The sequence below is a fragment of the Mizuhopecten yessoensis genome, unplaced genomic scaffold, assembly GCF_002113885.1.
Source record: "Mizuhopecten yessoensis strain PY_sf001 unplaced genomic scaffold, ASM211388v2 scaffold81, whole genome shotgun sequence".
Taxonomy (NCBI): domain Eukaryota; kingdom Metazoa; phylum Mollusca; class Bivalvia; order Pectinida; family Pectinidae; genus Mizuhopecten; species Mizuhopecten yessoensis.
In genome coordinates this window covers 219,718-235,673 of record NW_018403368.1, presented here as the reverse complement: position 1 = coordinate 235,673, position 15,956 = coordinate 219,718, and the positions used below count along the sequence as shown (strand labels likewise).

The 15,956-nt window shown below is 36.8% G+C and overlaps 1 protein-coding gene across 4 annotated transcripts in view; it reads right to left on the bottom strand.

Annotated features, from left to right (window-relative positions):
• Positions 1-15,956, bottom strand: part of LOC110451918 (myosin-VIIa-like) — a 68,198-nt gene that overhangs the window by 27,785 nt on the left and 24,457 nt on the right. For all 4 annotated transcript variants that reach the window (XM_021500254.1, XM_021500184.1, XM_021500336.1 and 1 more), the window contains 10 exons: positions 9,196-9,456; positions 8,356-8,540; positions 7,407-7,528; positions 6,680-6,936; positions 5,664-5,817; positions 5,065-5,141; positions 4,202-4,461; positions 3,424-3,502; positions 2,657-2,788; positions 1,096-1,231 (listed from right to left, as the gene is read on the bottom strand). In XM_021500254.1, the coding sequence (XP_021355929.1) occupies positions 1,096-1,231; positions 2,657-2,788; positions 3,424-3,502; positions 4,202-4,461; positions 5,065-5,141; positions 5,664-5,817; positions 6,680-6,936; positions 7,407-7,528; positions 8,356-8,540; positions 9,196-9,456 (1,663 nt within the window). The remainder of the gene's footprint in view (positions 1-1,095; positions 1,232-2,656; positions 2,789-3,423; positions 3,503-4,201; positions 4,462-5,064; positions 5,142-5,663; positions 5,818-6,679; positions 6,937-7,406; positions 7,529-8,355; positions 8,541-9,195; positions 9,457-15,956) is intronic.

Sequence of the window (15,956 nt, the reverse complement as noted above, 5' to 3'; positions counted from 1 at the left end):
GAGCTACAGACAAGGTCAAACTGAACTTAAACCAAACTGAAAGGTCAAAACAAACTTAATCTACAGACAAGGTCAAACTGAACTTAAACTGAAAGGTCAAAACAAACTTAAGCTACGGAAAAGGTCAAACTGAACTTAAACTGAACTGAAAGGTCAAATCAAACTTAAGCTACAGACAAGGTCAAACGGAACTTAAACTTAACTAAGAAAGATCAAAACAAACTTAAGCTACAGACAATGTCAAACGGAACTTAAACTTAACTAAGAAAGATCAAAACAAACTTAAGCTACATACAAGGTCAAACTTAACTTAAACTGCACTGAGTAAGATCAAAACAAACTTAAGCTACAGACAAGGTTGAACTGAACTTAACCCAAACTGAAAGGTCAAAACAAACTTAGGCTACAGACAAGGTCAAACTGAACTTAAACCAAACTGAAAGGTCAAAACAAACTTGAGCTACAGACAAGGTCAAACTGAACTTAAAACCAAACCGAAAGGTCAAAACAAACTTAAGCTACAGAGAAGGTCAAACTGAACTTAAAACCAAACTGAACGGTCAAAACAAACTTAAGCTACAGACAAGGTTGAACTGAACTGAAACCAAACTGAAAGGTCAAAACAAACTTAAGCTACAGACAAGGTCAAACTGAAATAGAAAATTACACATGTCACAAAGAACTAAAATGAAGGTCACTATGACATTTAACTGAACTGAAAGGTTAAAAGAAACTTAAATGTTACAAAAAAAAGAAATTAATATAAAAAGTCAAATATGCACAAAGTCACATTAAACTAAAATACAACAGACAGAGTAACAATGACCTAGAATGTAAAAGACAAGGTCACATTACACTAAAATGAAACACAGTCACACTTAGCATAAACTAAACTGAAATATACAAATTTTGAAATTAAATGTTACAGCCAAGGTTATCACTAAACTAAAACACAACACAAAGTCATACTAAAAGGATAGTCAAGGTCACACTGAATTGAAATGTCATAGAAGAGGTCACACTAAACTGCAAATTTACTGACAAGGTCACGACATTGAGCTTAGATAGAACAGTCGAGGTGACAAGTGTCTGTACCTTTGGCGTCGTAGAAGACAACTCCAGCAAAGTGGTTGAGGCCAAACACATGTGTGATTTCGGCCTTGGGTCGGAGATAGTTCCTATTGTCCTTGTGTTGTTGGTGGAGCTTGGCCAACATAGTCTGGTCGGATCCCTGTAATGAAATATAACATAAACGGTCAGGTTTCTTCCAAAATAATGTACAAACCTGATTTACTAGCCATTCAGATTGATATGTCTCGCCTGTGCCCCGCTTTGACCATCAATGCACATATCAGAGAAACTAACTTAAACGCAAAAACTTAATGTTGATGGAGATGCTGACAAAGTCAACAGACCATGAAAGGTAGGCTGCATCCAGCATTTGATGCATGGCATGGGATTAGATGGACTACCTAAGATGCATCCGCTACTTCATCGTGGCGAGACAGAATATAGTCTATTTCTGTAATGTCCCCAAAACACCCTCTCTTCCCATAAATGTTTGTTTGCTGTTTCACAACCTAACAACAGCAGGGCCAAACAAAGACAAGTGCCTGGCATCAAAGAGCAGGAAGTCAGTAAAGAAAGATATACATCCCAAACACATTGTACTGCATTTTGGGCAAGGGGCCGCAGTGGCCGAGTGGTTAGGGGGTCTGACATTCTGCTACCACTAGCCCTCCACCACTGGATCGCGGGTTCAAGGCCTATGTGGGGCAGTCGCCAGATACTGGCTGCAGGTCTGTGGTTTTTCACGGGTACTCCAGCTTTCCTTCGCCACTAAAACCTTGCACATCCTTAAATTACCCTAGCTGTTAATAGGACGTAAAACCAAAACAAACAAGCATTTGGGGCAGCAGATCAATTTTGCTTTTATCAATGTCTTCATATTGCAGTGGGATATATACAGCCTTAAGGCCTGTTCTTTTGGAGATTCCACAAACCTACTTATGTTATATCATAAAAAGCCACGATAATACCGTCTGTATTTGTAAAATCAAACCAGGATTTTTACTAGGGTGACGAAAAAAGGATCACATGCTGTATACCCCCATGGCCTTGTCACAAGGGTAAAATACAAAATATGATAATGTAACGTAATGGAAGGTTATAAAGCATTATACCCTGCATTTATCCTATTTTAAGCCCAGGGAGCCAACACATAATGTCGGGCTCAGAGTAAGGAAGCGGGCTAATTTATATAATTACAGGAAAACAAAATAGCATTTAGGGCTTATTGCAGGACAAATTTAAGAAACAGCACTTGTTGGCATTTTCTTCATGACTGTAATAGAAACAGCTTATTGGCTTATCACCAGGCATGGGTCTATTGCAGGATAACTACAACGTCTATTTCCTGTAACGGGACACTGTTTTGCGACATTTCTTTTTTTCATATTCAGGCATTGAGAAGACAGGTGCTCTTTAAAGTTTTAAGACTTTTATCATGAATGCTTGAATATACCTCCCCCCAATGTTTTCTTCTTTATTCAGCTTGTGTCTCCCCAATACATAGGGACAGTGATGTTGCTGTTGCGTAAAATGCCAATGTGAACAACTCAATACATTGTTACAGTATCTTTGCTCAACATCATACCTTAGGGAATTTGCTTTCCTCGTCAACCAATGAGATGATGTTCATGGCCTTTGCACCAATCAGGTCCAAGGCGTCCTGGTTGTCCACGAATTCAATATGTTGCCAATTGATTCCTTCATTGTCATATTCTTCCTGGAAATCAGTTTCAAGGAAATAACAGTTATCATGTGCACATTCAGGATATAGTTCGTTCAGGATATAGTTAACTCATTCACCCCTGATGACACATTTGAACCCTTCAAATTCAAAGGTTGCAATAGTCCAGCTTGAAATTTCAGGGGTGAATGAGTGAAATAACTACCACTGTAGGCCAGTACGAGAGTTAATTAAATTAAATCTCTCTTTCAGAAGGAAAAGAAATTTGCCAATATTGTACATAATTCATGTCCATCTTTCCTTTTCGTCTTTCTTTATAATGTCAGCTCAACGGAAATTTGTCTGTAGTTTTTTTACAGGATGCATTGCATGATTATTGAAATGATTAACCCTTAATTTCACCACTGTAGACCATCATGGACTCATCCTGATCAATTAATGGAAGAGTTTACTAAAGTTATGTAGGAGTAAAAGGGTTAACTAATTCACCCCTGAAAAATCATAATGAACTATTCCAACCTTTGAACTGGAAGAGTTCAAATGTGTCTTCAGGAGTAATGAGTTAATAAGCTTAAGAGCTGAAAATGTGCTGACAATTCTTTTCATCTCATAAAATCCTTCATTATAGAGATTTACGGATTTACGAGTAGAGATTTATATGATGACCTCACCTGCTCCAGTTTGAAGATGTGGCGTACAAAGAATTGTTGTAAATTTTCGTTGGCATAGTTTATACAGAGCTGTTCAAAACTGAAAGAGAAAACAATTATGTTTACGTAATTATATAAATATCTGAATGGGCTTTATCAATCACATGATGGGGAAATAAAACATCATATCTCCCTCATTCACACAAGATTCCCCTGTCATATAAAATATATAAAATATATATAAAATTCCCTTGTGGTGGGGAAACAAAATTCTATCAATAAGTATGAAGTATATAAAATATATTTGACCAGACGTTGTCTGTATCTGTATTTTCATTTAACAAAAAGATCCTTTTTTTCAATCAAAAAGTCTATTCTACTGGCATGGCATTGTTTGTATATGGACAAGATCTTTACATAAAAGAGGAAAAAGATAAAAAAAAAAAAATGTCATCATAATAAATTGAGTGTTGTACTTAATACCCTTCGAATGCATTCTTCCAAAAAAATGTATCAGAATATTGAACAAAAAATGAATACAACATGTACAACATTACTCGGGAAATTCAGCTGAATTTTTCTTGGATGTATTGATATAGAAAAAATAAACTCTTACTGTACTTTACAGTAGCCATAGGCATAAGTCAAGGTGATGCTGTATTGACCTACCTATTCTAAACCAATGATGTTCTGTACGGTATAGATCTGGATAATTTTCCAAGATCAAATGTGTTCAGATTACCAGAGTTTCTCCGTAGTAATATTTACCTGAAATTAGACTGATAATACATACACCTACCTGTTATGGTCAAAACTTTCAAATCCAAATATATCCAAAACCCCTATTGATGTCCGGAAATGATTGGGTGCAGTCTTTGGTTTAAAAATAGCAAAGTTAATTTTTTGCACTATCCAGATAAACATGCGACCATAAATTCCCTTCACAAACGCGTCCCGCACATCCTGAGAATTCCCCACACTCATCATCGTCGTCACGATTTCACCCTGTGTTACAATTGACCGCGTGGTCAAAGCGTCTATTAAATCCTGAGCCCGCACCTGTGAAAAAAAAGTTGGAACACATGTTTAGTTTGTGTATGCATTTATTCCAACCTGTATAAAGAGACCACCAGGGAAAAGTCCAAAAGATGGTCTCTTAACACAGGTGGCCTCTTGTACAGGTTCAAGTTACAATGGAATTAGTAGATGTAGTCTCTTTACACAGGTGATCTTTTAATACAGGTTCAGTTTACAAAGAAATCCTGACAATACGGGGGACATTATGTTAACAGTTGGTGTTTTGATATACACCATTGCGTAATCTGGATTGACTTACACCATACTGAGTGGCATGGTTAAACACTACTATCTACATAATATCAAAAAGTGTTTGATTAAACCATCTCTAACAGTTTGGAAGCCTGCATCAGTTAGGCAACTTTAATTTGATTATTGACAGTTCTGCAGCTTTGTTTATTTACCTCCATTAGTTTGACAACTTTAAATTGTTTATTGACCATTCTGCAGCTTTGTTTATTTACCTGCATCAGTTAGGCAACTTTAAATTGATTATTGACAGTTCTGCAGCTTTGTTTATTTACCTCCATTAGTTTGACAACTGTAATTGATTATTGATATAGCTCTGCAGCTTTGTTTATTTACCTCCATCAGTTTGGCAGCTTTGTTGACAGACTGTATGTCCTGGATTTCAGTTGCGTCCATGTTGTCCATCTCAATGGCTGCACAAACATAGAAAAGAAAATGCTAAGTGTATTTCAATTGGTGTTGGACATGACATATCGTACACAACATATACATAGGATCTGTTGTTAAACACAGAAACAAAATCTGTATTATTCTACTTGTTCCAAACGATCCCGTGGACAGAGACAAGTTACCATTTTACTTCATAAAAAAAACTCATTGATTTTTAAGCAATAATGAAACTAATTTTAACAACTTATATCAAACAGTCCTGCTGGTCTGGATGTTAGCACGAAGAAGGTCTTAATGCCGAAGCAGACACCAGTGGAAGCACTATGTGGTCATGCAGGTGACCTCATACCTTTTTACATCCAACTGGAAAAACGAACATCAGCAGTCTTGATGAAAGGCCAGTGCGCTATCCACTGTGCCACCTGGCAAAACATCCAGTGATTCTTAAATAAATACCAGTTTACTTAATGTGGCTCCGATGTACAAGGACTGTCACATCCTACCATTACAGTTGAAATTCTCGTGTACCAGAATGAGGGCCTTACCATTATACTTGATGTTTCCCAAGTGTAGTAATGACGCTAAAATTTTGAGAATTTCCCAGACTTCCTTGTCTTGGAACATGAGGACCTTCATGGCTGACCGAATATCAGCAAACTCCTTTGTGTCGTCCCTCCCGTCACAAAAGATACTGCCCCCCTGTGATAGCAAAAACAATTCCTGTTAAGACATCTTACATATTTTTCCTAAATAAAATAAATCTTGTGGTTTATCATTGTAAATCATGCCCATCTATTTCATTTTCTTGGCTCAGATTTCAAAGCCCTAAGCTTAATGCCAACTTAACACAATATTTAAACGTGTTTATGTTAGCACACATATCGTTTCTAATTCCTCATCAATATGTCAATTTTTTAACTGGATTCTCTTTCCAGTTACCATCGTAAAATAAAGGAATAATACACGAGAACCGATCTGTTTGACCAACACAGGAACCGCTATCATTTCAACAACAATATCTGTTGTAAAAAGTTAGCTTAAATCATGGTAATTACCTAAAACAGGATTGTTCCAACAAGTCTCCGTCGATCGTGTGATCTGATTGAAATGACAATTCTTCTAAAACACTTTAAGTTGTTTTTTTATTGTCATAAATATCACTCGACTATTGTTTAGTTATTCACCCGATCTGTAGAACGATGTTTGTTTTAATCTACCTGTAAGTGCTCTTGGGGCGGTGGTCTGTTTTCAGTTGTTTGAATAAGGAGTTGTTTGGTTAAAGTCGGTTGTGTTATTCTGTACAAAATCGGGTCAAACTTTATTAACTCATTCACCCCTGAAATTCCGTAATGAACTATCCCATCCTTTGAATTGGAAGAGTTCAAATGTGTCTTCAGGGGTGAATGAGTTAAACAATCACTTTTATTAAAGGATCGTTTTTTGTTTTTGTTTTCCCTTGGGTGGTCGCTTAATACAGATTGCACTGTACGTTATCCACTGCACAACTGCCACAGCCTGACCACCCTATATGTGTATAAGTATGTGCTGTGTTGATTTATACCTGGGTAAGGTACCAGTAGTCAGTGGCACTCCCAACATCCAGCTTTTGTTTCTCCTCCTTGGTCATCCCAACCAGCATACAATAAAATATGTGGTAGTTGCGTTCGTCGTGCGCCTGCGTGACGATCCGAGACTTTTCCAGTAGATACTGCTCTATCTTGGCACCTTCAATGGTGCCTTTGTCGTTGAAGTGAATGTCTATATATTTTCCAAATCTACTCGAGTTGTCGTTTCGTATTGTTTTTGCATTTCCAAAGGCTGAAAGAATAAAACAGTACCTGATCACAACAAATGTCATGTTTTGTAATTTTAAATACCACCACTTCAGAAACAATACAGTTTTGTGAGTTTCTAATGAAAAATTAAATAATAACATTGGTAAGAAAAAAAATTAAGATAATAATCTAATGGATGGCCTTTCGCAACATAATACACACATTATGAGATATTGTGGAATGTTTAAATGTTTACAGTATCTGTCCAAAGACAGAAATAGTTTTGAGCTTGCTCTTTCTATTAGAGTCTGTCTTATAGTCTTAAATAAATGAGGAGAAGAATGGTTTTATGTATAAAATGTTCCATTCAAGGCCAAATAACTTGGAATCATGTGTATGCTTGTTCCAGGTCTACACAGCTGTAGAAATAGGTACAGGAATGATGAGTGGGTAGCCTCTTGCAGTATGGTGTCCCCGTTTACACACTGTGATCGGTCAAACCTTATGACTTACCCTCCATAATGGGGTTTGCCTCTAGGATCTGCTGCTCTATCCAGGAGTGCTGACCACTGACGGCGGCCAGGAACTGTAGGATGAGCTTGGTACTCTCCGTCTTACCGGCGCCCGACTCACCACTGTTAACAGGTAAAAACAGATAACATTGACTATCAACTGGTTAAATCATCGATAATGATAAAATACATATCATATCTAATATTATATACAGCCTTACAACGACCCTATCTTAAGCCCCTACATTACCAGTAATTACCAGATAATCCAGCTGACAGCCATTCGAATCAGGAAATAGTTTGGAAATGGTTAAAATTGTATGCACTGCGAATCATTATGGATATCATAAACTAACCGATGACTGATTAATTATCGTTTTTTGTAAAAAGGTACTTGCGAATCCTCCATGATGCTGTTTGCCAGTAATTTATGTAAATAATGTCAGATTTTCACTACCTCCCCTCAAACACTTCATTGGGAACTGTTATTCATAATCCTAAGTTGCAATGAGCGAGCTTGAAAGTAAAAGTAAGCTGGAGATGACGCAAATAAAGCAGCTGGAAATAAATGTCAGGATCTTTTTGCTGGTCTTAACTCTATAGTTACTCAACCTAACAAGGAGATAGGCTTAAAATCATGAACAGCTCTATTGAAAACCCCATAATATCTACACACAATTATTTTGACTGAAAATCAGTCATGACTTCTGTTGTTGACTGTTCAGTTTATTGGTCTAATTGACCATTTCCCCTCTGCATTAAAGCCATTTTGGTCTCTGTGGAGTATAACATATAAATAGATAGATAGACCAATAGTCAACAAAGTTGATCAATTGGAACACTGCTATCATGATCCTCACCCCCTGTCCGCAATTACATCTCCATGAATGACAACCAATGCAGTAATGATTCACACCCTTTACTCCAGATCTACCAGTCTTCCGTCTTACCTGATGATGACACACTGGTCTCTTTGGTATCGCCTCATATTGAAGTAGGAATTGTCAGCTATGGCAAATATGTGTGGAGGGCGCTCGCCGATTTTCTTGTCACGGTAAGCCTGGATCTGTTCGGCTGTGTAGATCGGCAGTATCTGGTACGGGTTCACGGCCACCATGATTGAACCAGTGTAAGTCTGCATGAAGACAATGTTAGCTCATATGAATATTCTTTTCAAATGTTTGTTGTACAGAGTTAGGTTACAGGCGTAATATATAGGTAAGTCACTGAAACTGTGGGAGGGGAGGGGTATTTTAAATGCAGCATTTGAAACAGCTATTTAGTGTGTGAAACCAAGAGATTGCATGGTTAGAGGTGTTATACTTAGGTCTGGAGGACTGTAACTGTTTGGGGGGGGGGCGTGTTAAATCCCAAAGACATTTTGCAGCATTTGGAACAGTCGAGCATGCGATTCCAAGAGCGTCCAGATAAAGGTAATTTCGGCTTATAGGGAATTTATATGGATTCCTCTCAACATTCGTTTAAGTTGCCAAAAAGGAGGCCTGCTCAAGGGGCTAAATAATTTTTATTTCTCTTACCATGTTGGCCCTGCCATATATATATATAATGCAATGTCAATGTAACAGTGTTTGCATTGTTACATTTAATTGACATTCAAATGCATATGGTTGACATGTATGATGTCATACAATTGTATGGACTGGAAAATACCCTTGCCTCTATCCTTAAGGGTGTTAAATCAAGGGTTTCTCATACAAGAAAACATCGTAGGAACTCTTTAAGCGTAAAAAAAGAAATTTCTATTCTACCACACTGTGAAGTTGACTTACATAGATGAGATTGTCCATGTAACGTATAAACAGGTTTCTGAGGATGCCGGCCTCATTGAGATCCCCTAGCCCAATCATGTCTTCCACCCCCTCCACGGAGTGCGAGTGCATGTGTCGGATTTTCTGTTTCCCGTCCAGCCAATGTTCATTTCCATCGTCGTCAACAACATGTACACGGCCGGAGTCGTGGAACTTGACCCTGGCCCCGATAGCCACGGTGAACTCCCCCTTCGTCTCGGGCTCCAACCACACATGGTCCCCCTGAAAAGACATTGAAATTGTACATATTTCATATTTCTGATAATACATTGACACAACGATACAACAATGATGTCTGTCAACGATGGTCGAACTTTTAAGGTGAACCCTTTCACCACTGTAGACCATAATAGACTCATCCAGATCAATGTATGGCAGAGTCTACTAAAGTTACCCAAGGGTGAAAGGGTTAAGGAATCTATAATATCTCGTAGCAATGTAGTTATAACTGATTAACTTATTAATAGTATACAAGGAAATTTTCGATGCCGTTTTAATTTTCACCTTTAACGCCTGCCGTAATGAGGACGAATTTATCGTTTCAACGAACAATAGTAAACATGATTTACATAGTTATCAGAAGTGAAAGCTGAAAATACCACTGGGTGAATATGGATTTCACAGGGTAAGGGGGAGGCTTTTACTGGATGAGTTTCCCGGCTGGACATATACACTACATATAAATGCCATTGTTAGCCGTTACGATATAGGGTACCTATGACATATGGGTAGTTTTTTCACGGACTTGCTGTGTAAACAAATATGTTATCAGTGCGGTCTTGTATAAAAAAATATTATGTGATATAATGAATGTTAGCTGCAGATTGTTATCATTAAACCAAGACAGATACAGAATATGAAGTGTTTAAACAACAATGAGTCGGCCACACTGTACACATATAAACAGTTGATAACCAGTGCATTAAAGCACAATCACAACTGCAAATCAAACATGAACATATGAATGGTTGATATTTATCAATAAATATACTAACTCACTTAATGAATTAGTGCATGACAACCAGCTACGTAGTTGAATAATGTAGTAAATTTACCATACAAATTTACCATACAAATTTACCATACAAATTTTGCAGCGATATTGCAGCACACTATCTGTACGCCAGAATCAAAGTGCACAGAATATCGCCGCTTTTAGCTACGATATTCTAGTGATGTTCTGGCATATATTTTATATACATGTAACCAGAATGTCACCAGATTATCGCCAGAAGTGCACCACAGGTAAGACTGATTCTGACGATGTTCTGGCACACTTTTTCAAGGGTATACAACACTGCTGTAATGGTAAATTCATGTTAACATACATAGTCATAGAACACTTAATCCATTAATTATCAGAAGCTGTAAGCTGCATTAATCTGACTCTAGTGCCTATCAATAGTGAAATTACATTACAGAACCTTAATGTATTATTGTCGTATTTAAGAGCCAGAGTATCACAGTCCCTTTTATTTACTAAATTACAAACATTCCCTTATAATTATTTGCGTTTCAGATATATCATAAAAATATACATTGAAACACCACCATAGTACCAGGTTAAAAATGTTAGCTAGATAGCTCAGCTAGTTATAGAGCCACATTATCATGTTTGGTTCCAAGTCTGGCCACTCAAAGTTGTTGATTATTTAATTTCAATTTTTCATAGAAGTTCTAGAAGGTATGGTTATTTTCTTTTCAGAAATCTTATTATCATCTTATTATCCAAGTAATCAAGCTGGAAAAAAAATCCAATACTTATGTAATATATATACAGTTTTTGGCAGCGAAACGATGATCCCTAATTTTATTAAATAATGTATTCACAGGTCAAGGTGTCAGGGTATCCCAGCCCCTTAATATACTAAATATGGTATTCACTAATGTACTAAATATGGTATTCACTAATGTACTAAATATGGTATTCACTAATGTACTAAATATGGTATTCACTAATGTACTAAATATGGTATTCACTAATGTACTAAATATGGTATTCACTAATGTACTAAATATGGTATTCACTAATGTACTAAATATGGTATTCACTAATGTACTAAATATGGTATTCACTAATGTACTAAATATGGTATTCACTAATGTACTAAATATCGTATTCATTAATGTACTAAATATGGTATTCACTAATGTACTAAATAACGTATTCACTAATGTACTAAATAACATATTCACTAATGTACTAAATATTGTATTCACTAATGTATTAAATATTGAATTCACTTATGTATTAAATATCGTATTCATTAATGTACTTAATATCGTATTCACTAATGTACTTAATATCGTATTCCCTAATGTACTAAATATTGTATACACCAATGTACTAAATATCGTATTCACTAGCTCTGGGTATCACAGCCCTAAAATGAATTACACATTGTGTAGATATATTTAGTGTTCACAAAGTGAAGTCATAATGAACACTGAGTGTTATTCCGTCAATATCAGTGTGCTGTTCCAATAAATCTAGCATTCATCCTCAGGAATTCTCATAAAATGTATCTACTGCTAACATGTGTACAAGAAACGTAACAGATACATCAGCAAAACATACAAAAACCTAGGACGCATGATTGATTTTCACTCAGTCTTTATGAAAAACAAGAAGCACGTCTCCTTGTTCCTCGTGGTTGCACATGACTGGAGAGAAGTAATTGTCCCAGGGAGGGGTGGGGCTTTCCCAGCTCCTTATCCGACACAAATCTCACTGTTACAACAGGGGTGTCGCTAACGTTGTTTGTGGACATTTAAACTTAAGTGACGCCTGCCCGTCCAGAGAACTATAGTGTAAATGATCAAGAGTAATTTAAATGGGAGGCATAGGAACGTTTAAAAAAAGGACCTATAGAGGTAGGCTGTTCAAAGAGTGGAAGTATATTGTCCTTTAACTTGATGTAAACATTTAGGTGCAAAGAATTGTTTTAGATTTGATATTTATAATGACCTGAAAAAGCAGGTCTAAGCTGTTTTTCCTCATCGCTGAGACTGTAATTTTGAACTTTGTTGTTGTTGTTGTTGTTGTTGTTTTTGTTGGGGGGGGGGGGGGGGGCTAAAGCCCTAAACTCCACAATGAATATGATTGCCCTACAGTAAAACAGGTTTATAACGAACCCCAGGGGATCAAAGTATTTAGTTCCCTACAGTATAACAGGTTTATAACGAACCCAAGGGAATCAAAGTATTTAGTTCCCTACAGTAAAACAGGTTTATAACAAACTCCAGGATACCAAAGTTGTTAATTTTCTACAGTAAAACATTTGTACATTATTATTTCTTTAAGGTTCCCCATACCACTATTATCCAAACTGTAACAATGCGTTATTCAGAAACATTTTTTCACGTATGACCATTATATAAGCTTTCATAAATCATTTCTGAAAAGATAGCCGTACCTTGGGAAACATTAATGAAGAAAGTACAAAATATTATCAATAACAATGTTTTCTGTGACTAGTAAAAAAACAATGGCGTGGCAAGATCAGAATTTGAACCTTGAACCTATTATCATTATACTGTCAATCTAACCAACTGAGCTACTTTGTTAAAGGGTTACTTTGAAGTACCCAGGAATTTTCCAATGTTTTCTATACCAACCCATGATTTTAATGGAAATTAGGGCATGAGCAATGTCACATGACTTGACGAGATCTCGCGTTACTAAAGGTATTTCCCAACGTTATGATGTAGGCCGGCAAGATTTTAGTCACGTGGCATTAGAAGGCGATCGCTATCAAAAAACTAGAGTAAAACAATGTATGTTCATCTTGTGCATAAAGAATAGATCTTTCGATCCATGTGCGACATGTGTGTGAAAGTGATGATTTGTTTCTAAAATATCAGTTTGAAGTGCAACTCGGGTGTGGGTCGCTTATTTCCCGCATTTTATAGAGGGCCGGAGTTCTGACGTAAATCGACGACAGACCGATATAAAAAAAGTTAATAAAACATCAGAATAATTCAGACTAAGTTATTTGTGCTCCCGTTTAACATCCAAATGAAATTAAGGGGAAGGTACTTGAAGCATGAAAAACCCATGACGGAACTTCCTATCACTGTTTTACCTGCAGTGGGACAGAGCCCCTTAAAAGTTAAAACCGAGCCTGTATTTATATTCTGTTGACCATGTTTCGCAAAATTATCTCCACTGGCTTGGAAGATTCGCTCTGAACTAGAAAATTTAACAAACAGAGACATGACAGAATGGGTGTAGCAAGAGTAGCTAAATACAAACAGTAGCATCAGGATCTGCACCCTCCCTCCATCTCAATTCCCGATATATTATCGTGGGTACTTGTGATAACGACAGGTAGATATTTCACAGGTAAGTGGACTGCCTATGTGTCCACAACAACTGTGTTTAGTAATACACCTGTCCAGGTAATGACAGTTGCTGTTAGGGCAGATTTAACCAGGTGTTACTAATGATGGGTGTACAGCTCCAGGTAACCACATGGTCGCCCAGCCTCGTCAGTCTCACCTGTAACGTCGTCAGGCCCAGGTATCTGGGGTTTATCCACACCAGTAATTGTTTGGCCTTAATCTCATACTAAGTATAGGTTACACAATACTTATGGGTAAAATGTTGATGAAATTCTTACTCTATATCGTGAGTTTTGGTGTCTTACATGTCAAATGTACCTATAACTCTTGAACTCATTCACCCCTGAAGACACATTTGAACTCTTCCAATTCAAAGATTAGAATAGTTCATTATGAAGTTTCAGGGTTGAATGAGTTAACTGGTTGTAAATATTCATGTTTGAATTTTTCGACCATCCCTTAACTTATATATACACGAAGGTTACAATTCGAAGAAAAGTCAATATCAGTATTTTTCATAAACATAAACACTGGGGGTAAAATCAAGCATCATATCATTGATCCCTTTATTGGTATATGCCTCAAGCATTTAATTTGAGGGTCAAAATCACTTTAGGAGGTCATAATTACCCCAACATGGAGGAACGAAAAACCCCAATCTAAATTATCATAAACATCAGGGGAGAACTCAACACATACATAATACACCAGTGTTGTTGGTACGTACATGTAAGAGACGGACTGCTGATACACAGATGGGGGCTACTGTCCTCCGCAGGAATGAGTTCCTGTACACACGGGTGTGTAAGGTTATTCAGATGACATCAGGTCGTTAATCTCAAAGAAGCTTAAAGCTGACAGTGCCGAATACAGTTAAAAAGCTTTCAATTGAGATTTTAAAAAAACTTTTTTTTCCTTTCTTTCTGGTTTTGAGATTTTCCCCAGCGACAATATCTTCCGGCTGTTGAATCTAAGAAAGTGACAACATTTTAGAACCTACTTGCTTGGTAACGAGTATGGGTCCCGATGAGTATAAATATATGGGCAGATTGGTCGAGTGGTTAACACTCCGGCCTTCCACGCATATATTCAGATTAAGTGTTTTTCTCCTGCCCACACAACTCCAACAACCCAAGTGGAGTATAAATTGGTCTGGGGTGGATGTTGCATAGGGAGATATATATATTAGCCAAGTGGCATAGGACTAGTATCACACCCCAAAACCCATATCAGCCCCAGCCGTATCACACCCCAAAACCCGTATCAGCCCGCAAAACCCATATCACACCCTTTTTGGGAAAAAATTCGTTTTTCAATATTTCAAAAATAAAAATAAATCATAAGATAGTAGTTTTTATTAGTAAGTATGTAATACACAGAATAAAACATGTCTTTTTCCATATCATACCCAGTATCAACCCTCGACCAATATCAGCCCTTGGGCCTTCGGCCCTTGGGCTGATATTGCAGTATCGGGTTGATACTGGGTGTGATATGGAAAAAGGCGTGTATTATTCTCTATATATCAAATACTGTATAATAATAAAATAATAATAAAATTTAAAAGCGCATTACCCGTCAAACCGATTATCATTTGTTCAACATGAGCGCAAGGTCTCACTACCATATTATATCAATAGAACACTTTCACGATCGTTGAACCAACATTTTTTTATTAGATATGTTGAATAAAATTGAAATGGAACACATCAAAGATATCATTTATCTAAGAAAAGAAAAAATATTAGTAAAATACGACCAATTAAAATAACTAATGCACAATCCATGTATGCTTCCCCTCTCCTCAAAAAACAAAACAAATGTATGACCCTGAAAGAAACAAAAATACGATTAAAGCTAATGCCTTTAAGATATCCAACCAGTAATAACATTCTGTGTGAAAACAATACTAATTCCAATTATTTCCATGAAAACAGTTCATTTATCAAATTTCACATTGTTAACTACACATCTGGGATTGTCGCATTTTGAGCATGTTTTGCTGGTAAGGCGTCCAGACGACGAAGACTAAGAGTTCATAATAAAGGTTTTTGTGTGTTGGTGAAGTTCTTAGAGTACGTGAAAGACCAATGATATATATGGGATTTATTGAAGCATTTTCAGTAATATACCTTTTATTTTGGAAACACAATTTCGAAAAATGTGCCATATTTAGGGGATAACCCTACTGTGTTTTGAGATTTACGGACGTATATTGTGATTATACTGTCGCAAATATCTGTTTTACTGGCTCTGCGGTTAGTGCATTTGATTTTTGATATCGGCTTCCTATCAGGGTGCAGGGTGCATTGAATCCAAGACGGTCAGTTATAGAATGATAACCAGTTTGACAGGTAATGCACTTTTTATACCCAGCA